Source organism: Oncorhynchus tshawytscha, linkage group LG30 (genome assembly GCF_018296145.1).
Source record: "Oncorhynchus tshawytscha isolate Ot180627B linkage group LG30, Otsh_v2.0, whole genome shotgun sequence".
Taxonomy (NCBI): domain Eukaryota; kingdom Metazoa; phylum Chordata; class Actinopteri; order Salmoniformes; family Salmonidae; genus Oncorhynchus; species Oncorhynchus tshawytscha.
In genome coordinates, this window is record NC_056458.1 from 49,121,381 (window position 1) to 49,141,770 (window position 20,390).

At 53.2% G+C, this 20,390-nt stretch overlaps 1 protein-coding gene across 1 annotated transcript in view; it reads left to right on the plus strand.

The window, feature by feature from the left end:
- The window catches only part of rxfp2a (relaxin family peptide receptor 2a), a 181,009-nt gene that overhangs the window by 128,996 nt on the left and 31,623 nt on the right, over window positions 1-20,390 (plus strand). Inside the window, exons 15-16 of the mRNA XM_042309162.1 lie at window positions 1,414-1,485; window positions 16,004-16,233. Of these exons, the coding sequence (XP_042165096.1) occupies window positions 1,414-1,485; window positions 16,004-16,233 (302 nt within the window). The remainder of the gene's footprint in view (window positions 1-1,413; window positions 1,486-16,003; window positions 16,234-20,390) is intronic.

Below are 20,390 nucleotides of genomic sequence, written 5' to 3' on the forward strand. Positions count from 1 at the left end.
TACCAGTACAGTACACTAACAGAACATACCAGTACAGTACACTACCACTACCATTACCTACCAGTACAGTACACTACCATTACCTACCAATACAGTACACTACCATTACCTACCAGTACAGTACACTACCATTACCTACCAGTACAGTACACTACCATTACCTACCAGTACCATACACTACCACCATTACCTACCAGTACACTACTACATTACCTACCAGTACACTACCATTACCTACCAATACAGTACACTTACCTACATTACCTACCAGTACAGTACACTACCATTACCTACCAGTACCGTACACTACCATTACCTACCAGTACAGTACACTACCATTACCTACCAGTACAGTACACTAACAGAACATACCAGTACAGTACACTACCATTACCTACCAGTACAGTACACTACCATTACCTACCAGTACAGTACACTACCATTACCTACCAGTACAGTACACTACCAGTACCTACCAGTACAGTACACTACCATTACCAACCAATACAGTACACTGCCAGTACCTACCAGTACAGTACACTACCAGAACATACCAGTACAGTTCACTACCATTACCTACCAGTTCAGTACACTACCAGTACAGTACACTACCATTACCTACCAGTACAGTACACTACCAGTACCTACCAGTACAGTACACTACCATAACATACCAGTACAGTACACTACCAATACCTACCAGTACAGTACACTACCATAACATACCAGTAGAGTACACTACCATTACCTACCAGTACAGTACTACCAGTACCTACCAGTACAGTACACTACCAGTACCTACCATTACCTACCAGTACCTACCAGTACAGTACACTACCAGTACAGTACACTACCAGTACAGTACACTACCATTACCTACCAGTACACTACCATTACCTACCAGTACACTACCATTACCTACCAGTACACTACCATTACCTACCAGTACAGTACACTAACAGAACATACCAGTACAGTACACTACCAATACCTACCAGTACAGTACACTACCATAACATACCAGTAGAGTACACTACCATTACCTACCAGTACCTACCAGTACCTACCAGTACAGTACACTACACTACCAGTACCTACCATTACCTACCAGTACCTACCAGTACAGTACACTACCAGTACCTACCAGTACAGTACACTACCATTACCTACCAGTACAGTACACTACCAGAACATACCAGTACAGTACACTACCATTACCTACCAGTACAGTACACTACCAGAACATACCAGTACAGTACACTACCATTACCTACCAGTACAGTACACTACCAGAACATACCAGTACAGTACACTACCAGAACATACCAGTACAGCACTCTACTTGTAGATAAATATTGACAATGCTGATAATAAATCAACTCAACTTAATAACCGTTGTTGTCTTTTCTGTAGGGGTCTGGAGGGTATTGAGATTCCAAACATCCAGACCAAGATGTTTCTACCCATGGGAAACCTCTCACACATGTATGTACACATTCACATTCTATACTATATGTTTATCACATTCTATACTATATGTATATCACATTCTATACTATATGTCCTCTATGTCACATTCTATACTATATGTATATCACATTCTATACTATATGTATATCACATTCTATACTATATGTATATCACATTCTATACTATATGTCCTCTATGTCACATTCTATACTATATGTATATCACATTCTATACTATATGTATATCACATTCTATACTATATGTATATCACATTCTATACTATATGTATATCACATTCTATACTATATGTCCTCTATGTCACATTCTATACTATATGTCCTCTATGTCACATTCTATACTATATGTCCTCTGTCACATTCTATACTATATGTCCTCTATGTCACATTCTATACTATATGTCCTCTATGTCACATTCTATACTATATGTCCTCTATGTCACATTCTATACTATATGTCCTCTATGTCACATTCTATACTATATGTATATCACATTCTATACTATATGTCCTCTATGTCACATTCTATACTATATGTATGTCACATTCTATACTATATGTCCTCTATGTCACATTCTATACTATATGTCCTCTATGTCACATTCTATACTATATGTCCTCTATGTCACATTCTAAATTCTATACTAAATATAGTATACTAAATATCCTCTCAACCCAACCCTTCCTCTCCTCTCCTCTTTTCCCCCACCCCTTCCTCTCCTCTCCTCCTATCCCCACCCCTTCCATCTACCTCCTCCTATCCCCACCCCTTCCTCTCCTCTCCTCCTATCCCCCACCCCTTCCTTTCCTCTCCTTCTCCTCCTATCCCCCACCCCTTCCTTTACCTACCCTCACTATCCCCCCACCCCTTCCTCTCCTTGTCCTCCTATAATAAATCCCCCTCACCCCTTCCTCTCCTCTCCTCCTATCCCCCCACCCTTCCTTCTCCTCTCCTCCTATCCCCGACCCCTTCCTCTCCTCTCCTCCTATCCCCACCCCTTCCTCTCCTCTCCTCCTATCCCCACCCTCTCTATCTCCTCTTATCCCCTATATGTATGTCACCACTTCCTCTACTCTCCTTCTATCCCCATATGTATTCACATTCTATACTATATCTTATCCCCCCACCCTATACTTCCTTCTATACTTATCCCTATACTATATGTATATCACATTCTATACTTATCCCCTATGTCCCCTTCTATACTATATGTATATCCACATTCTATACTATATGTCTCTATCACATTCTATACTATATGTATATCCTTCTATACTCTCCTCTTATCCCCTATACTATATGTCCTCTCACATTCTATACTATATGTTATCCATTCTCTAAATCTCTATCCTATCCCCTATACCCTTCCTATCCTCTATCCTGTCCCATCCCTATACTATATGTCCTCTATCACATTCTATACCCATCCCTTCCATTCTATACTATATCCTATCCCACATTCTATACTATATGTATCCTCACATTCTATACTATATGTCCTCTATGTCACATTCTATACCCTATATGTATATCACATTCTATACTATCCTTTATCACATTCCTATACTATATGTCCTATCACATCCCCCAACTATATGTATATCCTTCTATACTATATCCTCCACATTCTATACTATATGTTTATCCTTCTATACTATATGTCTCCTATCCTCCAACCCATTCCTACTCCTCTCCTCCTATATCCCAACCCTTCCTATACTATATGTCCTATATCACATTCTATACTATATGTCCTCTCACATTCTATACTATATATCCCCACCCCTTCCTCTATCACATTCTATACTATATGTATATCACATTCTATACTATCCTCTATATCACATTCTATACTCCTGTATCCCCTATATGTACCCACATTCTATACTCCTGTCCTCTATCCCCCTATACCTTCCTCTCACATTCTATACTATATGTATACCCCATTCCTACTCCTGTCCTCCTATACCCATGTATTCCTTCTATCTATATGTTATCCCCAACCCTTCTGTCCTCTCCATTCTATCCTATATGTTTATCCTTCCTACTATATGTATATCACTTCTATACCCCATGTTTATCCTTCCTCTCCTCTCCTCCTATCCCCCAACCCTTCTATACTCCTGTCCTCTATCACATTCTCCCTCCATGTACCCCATTCCTCTATATCTCCTTCCTATTCCCATACCCCTTCCTCTCCTCTATACCATATCTCACCTATACCCCTGTATATCCATCTCCTCCTATCCCCCATCCCTTCCTCTCACATCTCCTACTATATCCTATCCCCCAACCCTATCCTCTCCTCTCCTATATATTCCCATACCCTTCCTCTCCTCTCCTCTTACTATATGTATCCCCCATTCCTATACTATATGTCCTCTCCTCTCCTCCTATCCCCATCCCTTCCTGTCCTCTATACTCCTGTTTCCCCATCCTATACTTCCTCTCCTCTTCTCCTATATGTATATCCCAACCCTATCCTCTCACATTCTCCTCCTATCCCCATTCATACCCTATATCCTCTCCTCTCCTCTATCCCCAACCCTTCCTCTCTCCTCCTATCCCCAACCCACATTCCTACTATATGTCCTCCTATCCCATTCATACCTTCCTCTCCTCTCCTCCTATCCCCCAACCCTTCCTCTCCTCTCCTCCTATCCCCCATTCTAACCCTTCCTCTCCTCTCCTCCTATCCCCCAACCCTTCCTCTCCTCTCCTCCTGTATCCCCCATTCTAACCTTCCTGTCCTCTCACATTCTCTCTCTATATCCCCATTCTATACTATATCCTCTCCTCTCCTCCTATCCCCCTAACTATATGTTTATCCATTCCTCTCCTGTTCCTCCTATCCTATACTTCCTCTCCTCACATTCTATCCCCCAACCCTTCCTCTCCTCTCCTCCTATCCCCCAACCCTTCCTCTCCTCTCCTCTATCCCCCAACCCTTCCTCTCCTCTCCTCCTATCCCCCCCCTTCTTCCTCTCCTCTCCTCCCGTCCTCTCCTCCCCCCAACCCTTCCTCTCCTCTCCTCCTATCCCCCAACCCTTCCTCTCCTCTCCTCCTCCTCCTATCCCCCTATACCCTTCCTCTCCATTCTCCTCCTATCCCCCAACCCTTCCTCTCCTATCCTCTATCTATATGTCCCAACCCTTCCTCTCCTCTCCTCCTATCCCCCAACCCTTCCTCTCCTCTCCTCCTATTCCCCAACCCTTCCTCTCTCCTGTCTCCTCCTATCCCCAACCCTTCCTCTCCTCTCACTCTCCTCCTATCCCCCAACCCTTCCTCTCCTCCTATCCTCCTATCCCCATCCCCTTCCTCTCCTCTCCTCCTATCCCCATCCCCAAACCCTTCCTCTCCTCTCCTCCTATCCCCATCCCCTTCCTCTCCTCTCCTCTCCTTCTATCCCCCAACCCCTTCCTCTCCTCTCCTCTCCTCCTATCCCCCAACACTTCCTCTCCTCTCCTCCTATCCCCAACCCCCAACCCTCCTCTCCTCTCCTCCTATCCCCCATCCCTTCCTCTCCTCTCCTCCTATCCCCCTCCCCTTCCTCTCCCTCCCTCTCCTCCTCTCCCCCCCCAACCCTTCCTCTCCTCTCCTCCTATCCCCAACCCTTCCTCTCCTCTTATCCCCCACCCTTCCTCTCCTCTCCTCCTATCCCCCCCCCTACCCCATTCCTCTCTCCCCCCACCCTTCCTCTCCTCTCCTTTCCCCCATCCCTTCCTCTCCTCTCCTCCTATCCCCACCCCAAACCTCTCCTCTCCTCCTCTCCCCTATCCCATCCCTTCCCCTCCTCTCTCTCCTTCTATCCCCCAACCCTTCCTCTCCTCTCCTCTCCCCCCACTCCTATCCCCCAACCCTTCCTCTCCTCTTCCCCACCACTTCCTATCCCCCATCCCCCTCTTAACCCTTCCTCTCCCCCACCCCTCTTCTCTCCTATCCTATCCCCCAACCCTTCCTCTCCTCTCCTCCTATCCCCCAACCCTTCCTCTCCTCTCCTCCCTATCCTATCCCCATCCCTTCCTCTCCTCCTATCCCCCAACCCCTTCCTCTCCTCTCCTCCTATCCCCCAACCCTTCCTCCTCTCTCCTCCTATCCCCCAACCCTTCCTCTCCTCTCCTCCTCCTCCCTCAACCCTCTCCTCTCCTCCTATCCCCCAACCCTTCCTCTCCTCTCCTCCTATCCCCCAACCCTTCCTCTCCTCTCTCCTATCCCCCAACCCTTCCTCTCCTCTCCTCCTATCCCCCAACCCCTTCCTCTCCTCTCCTCCTATCCCCCAACCCTTCCTCTCCTCTCCTCCTATCCCCCAACCCTTCCTCTCTCCTCTCCTCCTATCCCCAACCCTTCCTCTCCTCTCCTCCTATCCCCCCAACCCCATCCTTCCTCTCCTCCTATCCCCCCAACCCTTCCTCTTCTCTCCTCCCCATCCCCCAACCCTTCCTCTCCTCTCCTCCCTATCCCCCAACCCTTCCTCTCCTCTCCTCCTATCCCCAACCCTTCCTCTCCTCTCCTCCTATTCCCCAACCCTTCCTCTCCTCTCCTCCTATCCCCCAACCCTTCCTCTCCTCTCTCTCCTCCTATCCCCCAACCCTTCCTCTCCTCTCCTCTCCTCCTATCCCCCAACCCTTCCTCTCCTCTCCTCCTATCCCCATCCCCTTCCTCTCCCTTCCTCCTATCCCCATCCCCAAACCCTTCCTCTCCTCTCCTCCTATCCTCATCCCTTCCTCTCCTCTCTCTCCTTCTATCCCCCAACCCTTCCTCTCCTCTCTTCTCCTCCTCCTATCCCCCAACACTTCTTCCTCTCCTCTCCTCCTATCCCCCAACCCTTCCTCTCTCCTCCTCCCTATCCCCCATCCCTTCCTCTCCTCTCCTCCTATCCCCAACCCTTCCCTCTCCTCTCCTCTCCTCCTATCCCCCTTCTCTTATCCCCTTCCTCTCCTCCTATCCCCCACCCCTTCCTCTCCTCTCCTCCTATCCCCCAACCCTTCCTCTCCTCTCCTCCTGTCCCCATCCCTTCCTCTCCTCTCCTCCTATCCCCATCCCCAAACCCTTCCTCTCCTCTCCTCCTATCCTCATCCCTTCCTCTCCTCTCCTCCTTCTATCCCCCAACACTTCCTCTCCCTCTCCTCTCCTCCTATCCCCCAACCCTTCCTCTCTCTTCTCCTATCCTATCCCCAACCCTTCCTCTCCTCTTCTCCTATCCTATCCCCCCAACCCTTCCTCTCCTCTCCTCCTATCCCCCATCCCTTCCTCTCCTCTCCTCCTATCCCCCATCCCTTCCTCTCCTCCTCCTCTCCTATCCCCCAACCCTTCCTCTCCTCCCTATCCCCCATCCCTTCCTCTCCTCCTATCCCCTATCCCCTTCCTCTCCTCCTATCCCCCATCCCTTCCTCTCCTCCTATCCCCATCCCTTCCTCTCCTCCTATCCCCCCACCCTCCTTCCTCTCCTCTTATCCCCCACCACTTCCTCTTCTCTCCTCCTATCCCCACCCCTTCCTCTCCTCTCCTCCTATCCCCACCCCTTCCTCTCTCTCCTCCTATCCCCCACCCCTTCCTCTCCTCTCTCCTATCCTATCCCCCACCCCTTCCTCTCCCCACCCTTCCTCTCCTCCTATCCCCCCCACCCCTTCCTCTCCTCCTCCTCCTCCCCCCCCTTCCTTCCTCTCCTCTCCCCCACCCCTCCTCCCCCTCACCCCTTCCTCTCCTCTCCTCTATCCCACCCCCTCCTCTCTTTCTCTTTTATCCCCAACCCTTCCTCTCTCCTCTTATCCCCCACCACTTCCTCTCCTCTCCTCCTATCCCCCACCCCTTCCTCTCCTCTCCTCTTATCCCCCACCCCTTCCTCTCCTCTTATCCCCCCACCCCTTCCTCTCCTCTTATCCCGATCCCCCACCCCCACCTTCCTCTCCTCTTATCCCCCCCCCCCTTCCTCTCCTCCTATCCTATCCCCCACCCCTTCCTCTCCTCTCCTCTTATCCCCCCAACCCTTCCTCTCCTCTCCTCCTATCCCCCAACCCTTCCTCTCCCTCTCCTCCTATCCCCAACCCTTCCTCTCCTCTCCTCCTATCCCCAACCCTTCCTCTCCCTCTCCTCCTATCCCCAACCCTTCCTCTCCTCTCCTCCTATCCCCCAACCCTTCCTCTCCTCTTCTCCTATCCTATCCCCCAACCCTTCCTCTCCTCTTCTCCTATCCTATCCCCCAACCCTTCCTCTCCTCTTCTCTTCTATCCTATCCCCCAATCCCTTCCTCTCCTCTGCTCCTATCCCCCCATCCCTTCCTCTCCTCCTCCTATCCCCCAACCCTTCCTCTCCTCCTATCCCCCATCCCTTCCTCTCCTCCTATCCCCCATCCCTTCCTCTCCTCCTATCCCCCCCATCCCTTCCTCTCCTCCTATCCCCCATCCCTTCCTCTCCTCCTATCCCCCACCCCTTCCTCCACCCCTCTTATCCCCCACCACTTCCTCTTCTCTCCTCCTATCCCCACCCCTTCCTCTCTCCTCTCCTCCTATCCCCCCACCCCTTCCTCTCCTCTCCTCCTATCCCCCCACCCCTTCCTCTCCTCTCCTCTCCTCCTATCCCCCACCCCTTCCTCTCCTCTCCTCCTATCCTATCCCCCACCCCTTCCTCTCCTCTCCTCTCTCCTATCCCCCATCCCCTACCTCTCCTCTCCTCCTATCCCCACCCCTTCCTCTCCTCTCCTCTCTCCCTATCCCCCACCCCTTCCTCTCCTCTCCTCCCTATCCCCCTTCCCCCTCCTCTCATCTCCTTTTATCCCCCAACCCTTCCTCTCCTCTTATCCCCCACCACTTCCTCTCCTCTCCTCCTATCCCCCACCACTTCCTCTCCTCTCCTCCTATCCCCCACCCCTTCCTCTCCTCTCCTCCCCTATCCCCCACCCCTTCCTCTCTCCCTCTTATCCCCCACCCCTTCCTCTCCTCTTATCCCCCACCCTTTCCTCTCCTCTTATCCCCCACCCCTTCCTCTCCTCTCCTCCTATCCCCCAACCCTTCCTCTCCTCTCCTCCTATCCTATCCCCCACCCCCTTCCTCTCCTCCTATCCCCCAACCCTTCCTCTCCTCTCCTCCTATCCCCAACCCTTCCTCTCCTCTCCTCCTATCCCCAACCCTTCCTCTCCTCTCCTCCTATCCCCCCTCCCTTCCTCTCCTCCCTCCTCCTATCCCCCCAACCCTTCCTCTCCTCTTCTCCTATCCTATCCCCCAACCCTTCCTCTCCTCTTCTCCTATCCCTATCCCCCATCCCTTCCTCTCCTCTCCTCCTATCCCCCATCCCTTCCTCTCCTCCTATCCCCCCCAACCCTTCCTCTCCTCCTATCCCCATCCCTTCCTCTCCTCCTATCCCCCCATCCCTTCCTCTCCTCCTATCCCCCATCCCTTCCTCTCCTCCTATCCCCCCTACCCCTTCCTCTCCTCTTATCCCCCACCACTTCCTCTTCTCTCCTCCTATCCCCACCCCTTCCTCCTCCTCTCCTCCTATCCCCCACCCCTTCCTCTCCTCTCCTCCTATCCCCACCCCTTCCTCTCCTCTCCTCCTCCTATCCCCCACCCCTTCCTCTCCTCTCCTCCTATCCCCACCCCTTCCTCTCCTCTCCTCTCCTCCTATCCCCCCCCCCCTACCTCTCCTCTCCCTCCTATCCCCCACCCTTCCTGTCCTCTCCTCCTATCCCCCCACCCTTCCTCTCCTCTCCTCCTATCCCCACCCCTCCTCTCATCTCCTCTTATCCCCCAACCCTTCCTCTCCTCTTATCCCCCACCACTTCCTCTCCTCTCCTCCTATCCCCCAACCCTTCCTCTCCTCTCCTCCTGTCCCCATCCCTTCCTCTCCTCTCCTCCTATCCCAATCCCCCAACCCTTCCTCTCCTCTCCTCCTATCCTCATCCCTTCCTCTCCTCCTCTCCTGTCTATCCCCCAACCCTTCCTCTCCTCCTATCCTATCCCCCAACCCTTCCTCTCCTCTCCTCTCCTCCTATCCCCCAACCCTTCCTCTCCTCTCCTCCTATTCCCAACCCTTCCTCTCCTCTCCTCCTATCTCCCAACCCTTCCCTCTCCTCTCCTCCCATCCCCCATCCCTTCCTCTCCTCTCCTCTCCTCCTATCCCCCACCCCTTCCTCTCCTATCCCCCAACCCTTCATCTCCTATCCTCATCCCTTCCTCTCCTCCTATCCCCCACCCCTTCCTCTCCTCCTATCCCCCACCCCTTCCCCTCCTATCCCCCTTCCTTCCTCCCTCTCTCCTCCTATCCCCAACCCTTCCTCTCCTCTCCTCCTATCCCCCACCCCTTCCTCTCCTCTTATCCCCCCACCCCTTCCTCTCCTCTTATCCCCCACCCTTCTCTCCTCTCCTCTTATCCCCCACCCCTTCCTCTCCTCTCCTCTTATCCCCCACCCCTTCCTCTCCTCTCCTCCTATCCCCCAACCCTTCCTCTCCTCTCCTCCTATCCTATCCCCCACCCCTTCCTCTCCTCTCCTCTTATCCCCCAACCCCTTCCTCTCCTCCTATCCCCCACCCCTTCCTCTCCTCTCCTCCTATCCCCCAACCCTTCCTCTCCTCTCCTCCTGTCCCCATCCCTTCCTCTCCTCTCCTCCTATCCCCCAACCCTTCCTCTCCTCTCCTCCTATCCCCATCCCTTCCTCTCCTCTCCTCTCCATCTATCCCCCAACCCCCCTTCCTCTCCTCTCCTCCTATCCTCCAACACTTCCTCTCCTCTCCTCCCATTCCCAACCCTTCCTCTCCTCTCCTCCTATCTCCCAACCCTTCCTCTCCTCTCCTCTCCTCCTATCCCCATCCCTTCCTCTCCTCTCCTCTCCTCCTATCCCCCCCAACCCTTCCTCTCCTCTCCTCCTATTCCTATCCCCCACCCTTCCTCTCCTCTCCTCCTATCTCCCAACCCTTCCTCTCCTCTCCTCCTATCTCCCAACCCTTCCTCTCCTCTCCTCCTATCCCCCATCCCTTCCTCTCCTCTCCTCTCCTCCTATCCCCATCCCCTTCCTCTCCTCTCCTCCTATCCCCATCCCTTCCTCTCCTCTCCTCCTATCCTATCCCCCAACCCTTCCTCTCCTCTCCTCCTATCCCCCAACCCTTCCTCTCCTCTCCTCCTATCCCCAACCCTTCCTCTGCTCTCCTCCTATCCCCCACCCCTTCCTCTCCTCTCCTCCTATCCCCCAACCCTTCCTCTCCTCTCCTCCTATCCCCAACCCTTCCTCTCTCCTCTCCTCCTATCCCCCAACCCTTCCTCTCCTCTCCTCCTATCCCCCAAACCTTCCTCTCCTCCCTCCTATCCCCCCATCCCTTCCTCTCCTCTCCTCCTATCCCCCAACCCTTCCTCTCCTCTCCTCCTATCCCCCAACCTCCTCTCTCCTCTCTCTCCTCCTATCCTCCAACCCTTCCTCTCCTCTCCTCCTATCCCCCAACCCTTCCTCTCCTCCTCCTCCTATCCCCCAACCCTTCCTCTCCTCTCCTCCTATCCCCCAACCCTTCCTCTCCTCTCCTCCTATCCCCCCACCCCTTCCTATCCTCTCCTCCTATCCCCCCACCCCTTCCTCTCCTCTCCTCCTATCCCCCACCCCCTTCCTCTCCTCTCCTCCTATCCCCCAACCCTTCCTCTCCTCTCCTCCTATCCCCCAACCCCTTCCTCTCTCCTCTCCTCCTATCCCCCAACCCTTCCTCTCCTCTCCTCCTATCCCCCATACCTTCCTCTCCTCTCCTCCTATCCCCATCCATTCCTCCCTCCTATCCCCCATCCCTTCCTCTCCTCCTATCCCCCATCCCTTCCTCTCCTCCTATCCCCCATCCCTTCCTCTCCTCCCCTATCCCCATCCCTTCCTCTCCTCCTATCCCCATCCTTCCTCTCCTCCTATCCCCCATCCTTTCCTCTCCTCCTATCCCCCAACCCTTCCTCTCCTCCCTCCTATCCCCTGACCCCTTCCTTCCTCTCCTCTTCTCCTATCCTATCCCCCACCCCTTCCCTCCTCTCCTCCTATCCCCATCCCTTCCTCTCCTCTCCTCCTATCCCCATCCCTTCCTCTCCTCTTCTCCTATCCTATCCCCCACCCCTTCTCTCCTCTCCTCCTATTCCCCCACCCCTTCCTCTCCTCTCCTCCTATCCCCCATCCCTTCCTCTCCTCTCCTCCTATCCCCAACCCTTCCTCTCCTCCTATCCCCCACCTTCCTCTCCTCTCCTCCTATCCCCCAACCCTTCCTCTCCTCTCCTCCCCCCAACCTTCCTCTCCTCTCCTCCTATCCCCCCAACCCTTCCTCTCTCCTCTCCTCCTATCCCCCACCCCTTCCTCTCCTCTCCTCCTATCCCCACCCCTTCCTCTCCTCTCCTATCCTATCCCCCACCCCTTCCTCTCCTCTCCTCCTATCCCCCACCCCTTCCTCTCCTCTCTCCTCCTATCCCCCACCCCTTCCTCTCCTCCTCCTATCCCCAACCCTTCCTCTCCTCTCCTCCTATCCCCCACCCCTTCCTCTCTCCTATCCCCCTTCCCTTCCTCTCCTCTCCCTCCTATCCCCCAACCCTTCCTCTCCTCTCCTCCTATCCCCCACCCCTTCCTCTCCTCTTATCCCCCACCCCTTCCTCTCCTCTTATCCCCCAACCCTTCCTCTCCTCTTATCCCCCACCCCTTCCTCTCCTCTCCTCTTATCCCCCACCCCTTCCTCTCCTCTCCTCCTATCCCCCAACCCTTCCTCTCCTCTCCTCCCTATCCCCCACCCCTTCCTCTCCTCTCCTCTTATCCCAACCCCTTCCTCTCCTCTCCTCCTATCCCCCAACCCTTCCTCTCCTCTCCTCCTATCCCCCACCCCTTCCTATCCTCCTCCTATCCCCCACCCTTCCTCTCCTCTCCTCCTATCCCCCACCCCTTCCTCTCCTCTCCTCCTATCCCCAACCCTTCCTCTCCTCTCCTCCTATCCCCCAACCCCTCCTCTCCTCTCCTCCTATCCCCCAACCCTTCCCTCCTCTCCTCCTATCCCCCATCCCTTCCTCTCCTCTCCTCCTATCCCCATCCATTCCTCTCCTCCTATCCCCCAACCCTTCCTCTCCTCCTCCTATCCCCATCCCTTCCTCTCCTCCTATCCCCATCCCTTCCTCTCCTCCTATCCCCATCCCTTCCTCTCCTCCTATCCCCATCCCTTCCTCTCTCCTCCCCCATCCCTTCCTCTCCTCCTATCCCCCATCCTTCCTCTCCTCCCCCATCCTCTCCTCCTATCCCCCAACCCTTCCTCTCCTCTCCTCCTATCCCCCAACCCTTCCTCTCCTCTTCTCTATCCTATCCCCACCCCTTCCTCTCCTCTCCTCCTATCCCCCATCCCTTCCTCTCCTCTCCTCCTATCCCCATCCCTTCCTCTCCTCTTCTCCTATCCCCCCACCCCTTACTCTCTCTCCTCCTATTCCCCACCCCTTCCTCTCTCTCCTCCTATCCCCCATCCCTTCCTCTCCTCTCCTCCTATCCCCCAACCCTTCCTCTCCTCTCCTCCTATCTCCCCTAACCCCTTCCTCTCCCTCTCCTCCTATCCCCCCTATCCCCCCTTCCTCTCCTCCTATCCCCCAACCCTTCCTCTCCTCTCCTCCTATCCCCCAACCCTTCCTCTCCTCCTATCCCCCAACCCTTCCTCTCCTCTCCTCCTATCCCCCAACCCTTCCTCTCCTCTCCTCCTATCCCCCACCCCTTCCTCTCCTCTCCTCCTATCCCCCACCCCTTCCTCTCCTCTCCTCCTATCCCCCACCCCTTCCTCTCCTCTCCTCCTATCCCCCACCCTTCCTCTCCTCCTCTATCCTATCCCCCACCCCTTCCTCTCCTCCCTCCTATCCCCAACCCTTCCTCTCCTCTCCTCCTATCCCCCAACCCTTCCTCTCCTCCTATCCCCCAACCCTTCCTCTCCTCCTATCCCCCAACCCTTCCTCTCCTCTCCTCCTATCCCCCAACCCTTCCTCTCCTCTCCTCCTCTATCCCCCAACTCTTCCTCTCCTCTCCTCCTATCCCCCAACCCTTCCTCTCCTCCTATCCCCCAACCCTTACTCTCCTCTCCTCCTATCCCCAACCCTTCCTCTCCTCTCCTCCTATCCCCCACCCCTTACTCTCCTCTCCTCCTATCCCCCACCCCTTACTCTCCTCTCCTCCTATCCCCACCCCTTCCTCTCCTCTCCTCCTATCCCCCACCCCTTCCTCTCCTCTCCTCCTATCCCCCAACCCTTCCTCTCCTCTCCTCCTATCCCCCACCCCCTCCTCTCCTCCTATCCCCCAACCCTTCCTCTCCTCTCCTCCTATCCCCCACCCCTTCCTCTCCTCCTATCCCCCAAACCTTCCTCTCCTCTCCTCCTATCCCCCACCCCTTCCTCTCCTCTCCTCCCTATCCCCATCCCCTTCCTCTCCCCTCTCCCTATCCCCATCCCTTCCTCTCCTCTCCTCCTATCCCCCAACCCTTCCTCTCCTCTCCTCCTATCCCCCAACCCTTCCTCTCCTCCTATCCCCCAACCCTTCCTCTCCTCTCCTCCTATCCCCCAACCCTTCCTCTCCTCCTATCCCCATCCTTCCTCTCTCCTATCCCCCAACCCTTCCTCTCCTCTCCTCCTATCCCCCAACCCTTCCTCTCCTCCTATCCCCCAACCCTTCCTCTCCTCCTATCCCCACCCCTTCCTCTCCTCCTATCCCCCACCCCTTCCTCTCCTCCCTCTCCTCCCCCACCCCTTCCTCTCCTCTCCTCCTATCCCCCACCCCTTCCTCTCCTCCCAGCCCTCCTATCCTATCCCCATCCCTTCCTCTCCTCTATCCCCCTATCCCCTTCCTCTCTTCCTCTCCCTCTCCTCCTATCCCCCAACCCTTCCTCTCCTCTCCTCCTATCCCCCAACCCTTCCTCTCCTCTCATCCCCCAACCCCTTCCTCTCCTCTCCTCCTATCCCCAACCTTCCTCTCCTCTCCTCCTATCCCCCAACCCTTCCTCTCCTCTCCTCCTATCCCCCCAACCCCTTCCTCTCCTCTCCTCCTATCCCCCAACCCTTCCTCTCCTCTCCTCCTATCCCCCAACCCTTCCTCTCCTCTCCTCCTATCCCCCAACCCTTCCTCTCCTCTCCTCCTATCCCCCAACCCCTTCCTCCTCTCCTCCTATCCCCCAACCCTTCCTCTCCTCTCCTCCTATCCCCCAACCCTTCCTCTCCTCCTATCCCCATCCCTTCCTCTCTCTATCCCCCAACCCTTCCTCTCCTCTCCTCCTATCCCCCAACCCTTCCTCTCCTCCTATCCCCCAACCCTTCCTCTCCTCCCTATCCCCCACCCCTTCCTCTCCTCCTATCCCCCACCCCTTCCTCTCCTCTCCTATCCCCCACCCCTTCCTCTCCTCTCCTCCTATCCCCCACCCCTTCCTCTCCTCTCCTCCTATCCCCATCCCTTCCTCTCCTCCTATCCCCCAACCCTTCCTCTCTTCCTCTCCTCTCCTCCTATCCCCCAACCCTTCCTCTCCTCTCCTCCTATCCCCCAACCCCTTCCTCTCCTCCTCATCCCCCAACCCTTCCTCTCCTCTCTCCTATCCCCAACCCTTCCTCTCCTCTCCTCCTATCCCCCAACCCTTCCTCTCCTCTCCTCCTATCCCCCAACCCCTTCCTCTCCTCTCCTCCTATCCCCCAACCCTTCCTCTCCTCTCCTCCTATCCCCCACCCCTTCCTCTCCTCTCCTCCTATCCCCCCACCCCCTTCCTCTCCTCCCCTCCTCCTCCTATCCCCCACCCCTTCCTCTCCTCTCCTCCTATCCCCAACCCTTCCTCTCCTCCTATCCCCCATCCCTTCCTCTCCTCTCCTCCTATCCCCCACCCCTTCCTCTCCTCCTATCCCCAACCCTTCCTCTCCTCCTATCCCCCACCCCTTCCTCTCCTCCTCCTATCCCCCACCCCTTCCTCTCCTCTCCTCCTATCCCCCAACCCCTTCCTCTCCTCTCCTCCTATCCCCCCACCCCTTCCTCTCCTCTCCTCCTATCCCCATCCCTTCCTCTCCTCCTATCCCCCACCCTTCCTCTCCTCTCCTCCTATCCCCCCCACCCTTCCTCTCCTCTCCTCCTATCCCCCACCCCTTCCTCTCCTCTCCTCCTATCCCCCACCCCTTCCTCTCCTCTCTATCCTATCCCCCAACCCTTCCTCTCCTCTCCTCCTATCCCCCACCCCTTCCTCTCCTCTCCTCCTATCCCCCAACCCTTCCTCTCCTCTCCTCCTATCCCCCACCCCTTCCTCTCCTCTCCTCCTATCCCCCACCCCTTCCTCTCCTCTCCTCCTATCCCCCAACCCTTCCTCTCCTCTCCTCCTATCCCCACCCCTTCCTCTCCTCTCCTCCTATCCCCCAACCCTTCCTCTCCTCTCCTCCTATCCCCCACCCCTTCCTCTCCTCTCCTCCTATCCCCCACCCCTTCCTCTCCTCTCCTATCCTATCCCCCAACCCTTCCTCTCCTCTCCTCCTATCCCCCAACCCCTTCCTCTCCTCTCCTCCTATCCCCCAACCCTTCCTCTCCTCTCTGTAGCTACTTCAAGACCTTCCAGTACTGTTCCTATGCGCCCCATGTGAGAACGTGTAAGCCCAACACGGACGGTATCTCTTCCTTCGAGGACCTGTTAGCCAACGTGGTGCTCAGGGTCTCTGTGTGGGTCATGGCCTTCATCACATGCTTCGGGAACCTCTTCGTCATCGGGATGAGATCCCTGATCAGAGCAGAGAACAACCTGCACGCCGCCTGCATCAAAGTCCTCTGCTGTGAGTTATATGTACTGTTTATAGATGCACACACACACACACACACACACACACACACACACACACACACACACACACACACACACACACACACACACACACACACACACACACTCTCTCTCTGGACCTGCTGTCACAACAAACTGCTGTTACTCATCTGTCATTCATTACCCCTTCATCTCTCATACCACCTTCATCTCCTCTCTTCTTCTCTTTGTTTTCTTGGGGACCAGTGGCAGGCTACTTTACTTTCTCTCTTAACTCTCTCTTCTACCACAACAATCTACTATCTGCTTTTGTTCTAGTTCTGGAACTCTCTACCAGGTCTCTATCAGTACATTCTCTACCAGGTCTCTACCAGATCTCTACCAGTACATTCTCAACCAGGTCTCTACCAGTACATTCTCTACCAGGTCTCTACCAGGTCTCTACCAGTACATTCTCTCCCAGGTCTCTACCAGTACATTCTCTACCAGGTCTCTACCAGTACATTCTCTACCAGGTCTCTACCAGGTCTCTCCCAGGTCTCTACCAGTACATTCTCTACCAGGTCTCTACCAGGTCTCTAACAGTACATTCTCTACCAGGTCTCTACCAGGTCTCTAACAGTACATTCTCTACCAGGTCTCTACCAGTACACTCTCTACCAGGTCTCTAACAGTACATTCTCTACCAGGTCTCTACCAGTACATTCTCTACCAGGTCTCTACCAGGTCTCTAACAGTACATTCTCAACCAGGTCTCTACCAGTACATTCTCTACCAGGTCTCTACCAGGTCTCTACCAGTACATTCTCTACCAGGTCTCTACCAGTACATTCTCTACCAGGTCTCTGTCAGTACATTCTCTACCAGGTCTCTACCAGGTCTCTACCAGTACATTCTCTCCCAGGTCTCTAACAGTACATTCTCTACCAGGTCTCTACCAGTACATTCTCTACCAGGTCTCTGTCAGTACATTCTCTACCAGGTCTCTACCAGGTCTCTACCAGTACATTCTCTACCAGGTCTCTGGTCTCTAACAGTACATTCTCTACCAGGTCTCTACCAGTACATTCTCTACCAGGTCTCTAACAGTACATCTCTACCAGGTCTCTACCAGGTCTCTAACAGTACATTCTCTACCAGGTCTCTACCAGTACATTCTCTACCAGGTCTCTAACAGTACATTCTCTACCAGGTCTCTACCAGTACATTCTCTACCAGGTCTCTACCAGGTCTCTAACAGTACATTCTCTACCAGGTCTCTACCAGGTCTCTAACAGTACATTCTCTACCAGGTCTCTACCAGATCTCTACCAGTACATTCTCAACCAGGTCTCTACCAGTACATTCTCTCCCAGGTCTCTACCAGTACATTCTCTACCAGGTCTCTACCAGGTCTCTAACAGTACATTCTCTACCTGGTCTCTACCAGGTCTCTAACAGTACATTCTCTACCAGGTCTCTACCAGATCTCTACCAGTACATTCTCAACCAGGTCTCTACCAGTACATTCTCTACCAGGTCTCTACCAGGTCTCTACCAGTACATTCTCTACCAGGTCTCTACCAGTACATTCTCTACCAGGTCTCTACCAGTACATTCTCTACCAGGTCTCTACCAGGTCTCTAACAGTACATTCTCTACCAGGTCTCTACCAGTACACTCTCTACCAGGTCTCTACCAGTACATTCTCTACCAGGTCTCTACCAGGTCTCTAACAGTACATTCTCTACCAGGTCTCTACCAGTACATTCTCTACCAGGTCTCTACCAGGTCTCTAACAGTACATTCTCTACCAGGTCTCTACCAGTACACTCTCTACCAGGTCTCTACCAGTACATTCTCTACCAGGTCTCTACCAGGTCTCTAACAGTACATTCTCTACCAGGTCTCTACCAGTACATTCTCTACCAGGTCTCTAACAGTACATTCTCTACCAGGTCTCTACCAGTACATTCTCTACCAGGTCTCTGTCAGTACATTCTCTACCAGGTCTCTACCAGGTCTCTACCAGTACATTCTCTACCAGGTCTCTACCAGTACATTCTCTACCAGGTCTCTACCAGTACATTCTCTACCAGGTCTCTACCAGGTCTCTCCCAGGTCTCTACCAGTACATTCTCTACCAGGTCTCTACCAGGTCTCTAACAGTACATTCTCTACCAGGTCTCTACCAGGTCTCTAACAGTACATTCTCTACCAGGTCTCTACCAGTACATTCTCTACCAGGTCTCTACCAGTACATTCTCTCCAGGTCTCTACCAGGTCTCTCCAGGTCTCTACCAGTACATTCTCTACCAGGTCTCTACCAGATCTCTACCAGTACATTCTCAACCAGGTCTCTACCAGTACATTCTCTACCAGGTCTCTACCAGGTCTCTACCAGTACATTCTCTACCAGGTCTCTACCAGTACATTCTCTACCAGGTCTCTACCAGTACATTCTCTACCAGGTCTCTACCAGGTCTCTACCAGTACATTCTCTCCCAGGTCTCTAACAGTACATGCTCTACCAGGTCTCTACCAGGTCTCTACCAGTACATTCTCTACCAGGTCTCTGTCAGTACATTCTCTACCAGGTCTCTACCAGGTCTCTACCAGTACATTCTCTACCAGGTCTCTACCAGGTCTCTAACAGTACATTCTCTACCAGGTCTCTACCAGTACATTCTCTACCAGGTCTCTAACAGTACATTCTCTACCAGGTCTCTACCAGGTCTCTAACAGTACATTCTCTACCAGGTCTCTACCAGGTCTCTAACAGTACATTCTCTACCAGGTCTCTACCAGATCTCTACCAGTACATTCTCAACCAGGTCTCTACCAGTACATTCTCTACCAGGTCTCTACCAGTACATTCTCTACCAGGTCTCTACCAGGTCTCTAACAGTACATTCTCTACCAGGTCTCTACCAGGTCTCTAACAGTACATTCTCTACCAGGTCTCTACCAGATCTCTACCAGTACATTCTCAACCAGGTCTCTACCAGTACATTCTCTCCCAGGTCTCTACCAGTACATTCTCTACCAGGTCTCTACCAGGTCTCTAACAGTACATTCTCTACCTGGTCTCTACCAGGTCTCTAACAGTACATTCTCTACCAGGTCTCTACCAGATCTCTACCAGTACATTCTCTACCAGGTCTCTACCAGTACATTCTCTACCAGGTCTCTACCAGGTCTCTACCAGTACATTCTCTACCAGGTCTCTACCAGTACATTCTCTACCAGGTCTCTACCAGTACATTCTCTACCAGGTCTCTACCAGGTCTCTAACAGTACATTCTCTACCAGGTCTCTACCAGTACATTCTCTACCAGGTCTCTACCAGTACATTCTCTACCAGGTCTCTAACAGTACATTCTCTACCAGGTCTCTACCAGTACATTCTCTACCAGGTCTCTACCAGGTCTCTAACAGTACATTCTCTACCAGGTCTCTACCAGTACACTCTCTACCAGGTCTCTACCAGTACATTCTCTACCAGGTCTCTACCAGGTCTCTAACAGTACATTCTCTACCAGGTCTCTACCAGTACATTCTCTACCAGGTCTCTAACAGTACATTCTCTACCAGGTCTCTACCAGTACATTCTCTACCAGGTCTCTGTCAGTACATTCTCTACCAGGTCTCTACCAGGTCTCTACCAGTACATTCTCTACCAGGTCTCTACCAGGTCTCTAACAGTACATTCTCTACCAGGTCTCTACCAGTACATTCTCTACCAGGTCTCTACCAGTACATTCTCTACCAGATCTCTACCAGTACATTCTCTACCAGGTCTCTACCAGTACACTCTCTACCAGGTCTCTACCAGTACACTCTCTACCAGGTCTCTACCAGGTCTCTACCAGTACATTCTCTACCAGGTCTCTACCAGGTCTCTACCAGTACATTCTCTACCAGGTCTCTACCAGTACATTCTCTACCAGATCTCTACCAGTACATTCTCTACCAGGTCTCTACCAGGTCTCTACCAGTACATTCTCTACCAGGTCTCTACTAGGTCTCTACCAGGTCTCTACCAGTACATTCTCTACCAGGTCTCTACCAGGTCTCTACCAGTACATTCTCTACCAGGTCTCTACCAGTTCTCTACCAGGTCTCTACCAGACCTCTACCAGGTCTCTACCAGATCTCTACCAGTACATTCTCTACCAGGTCTCTACCAGT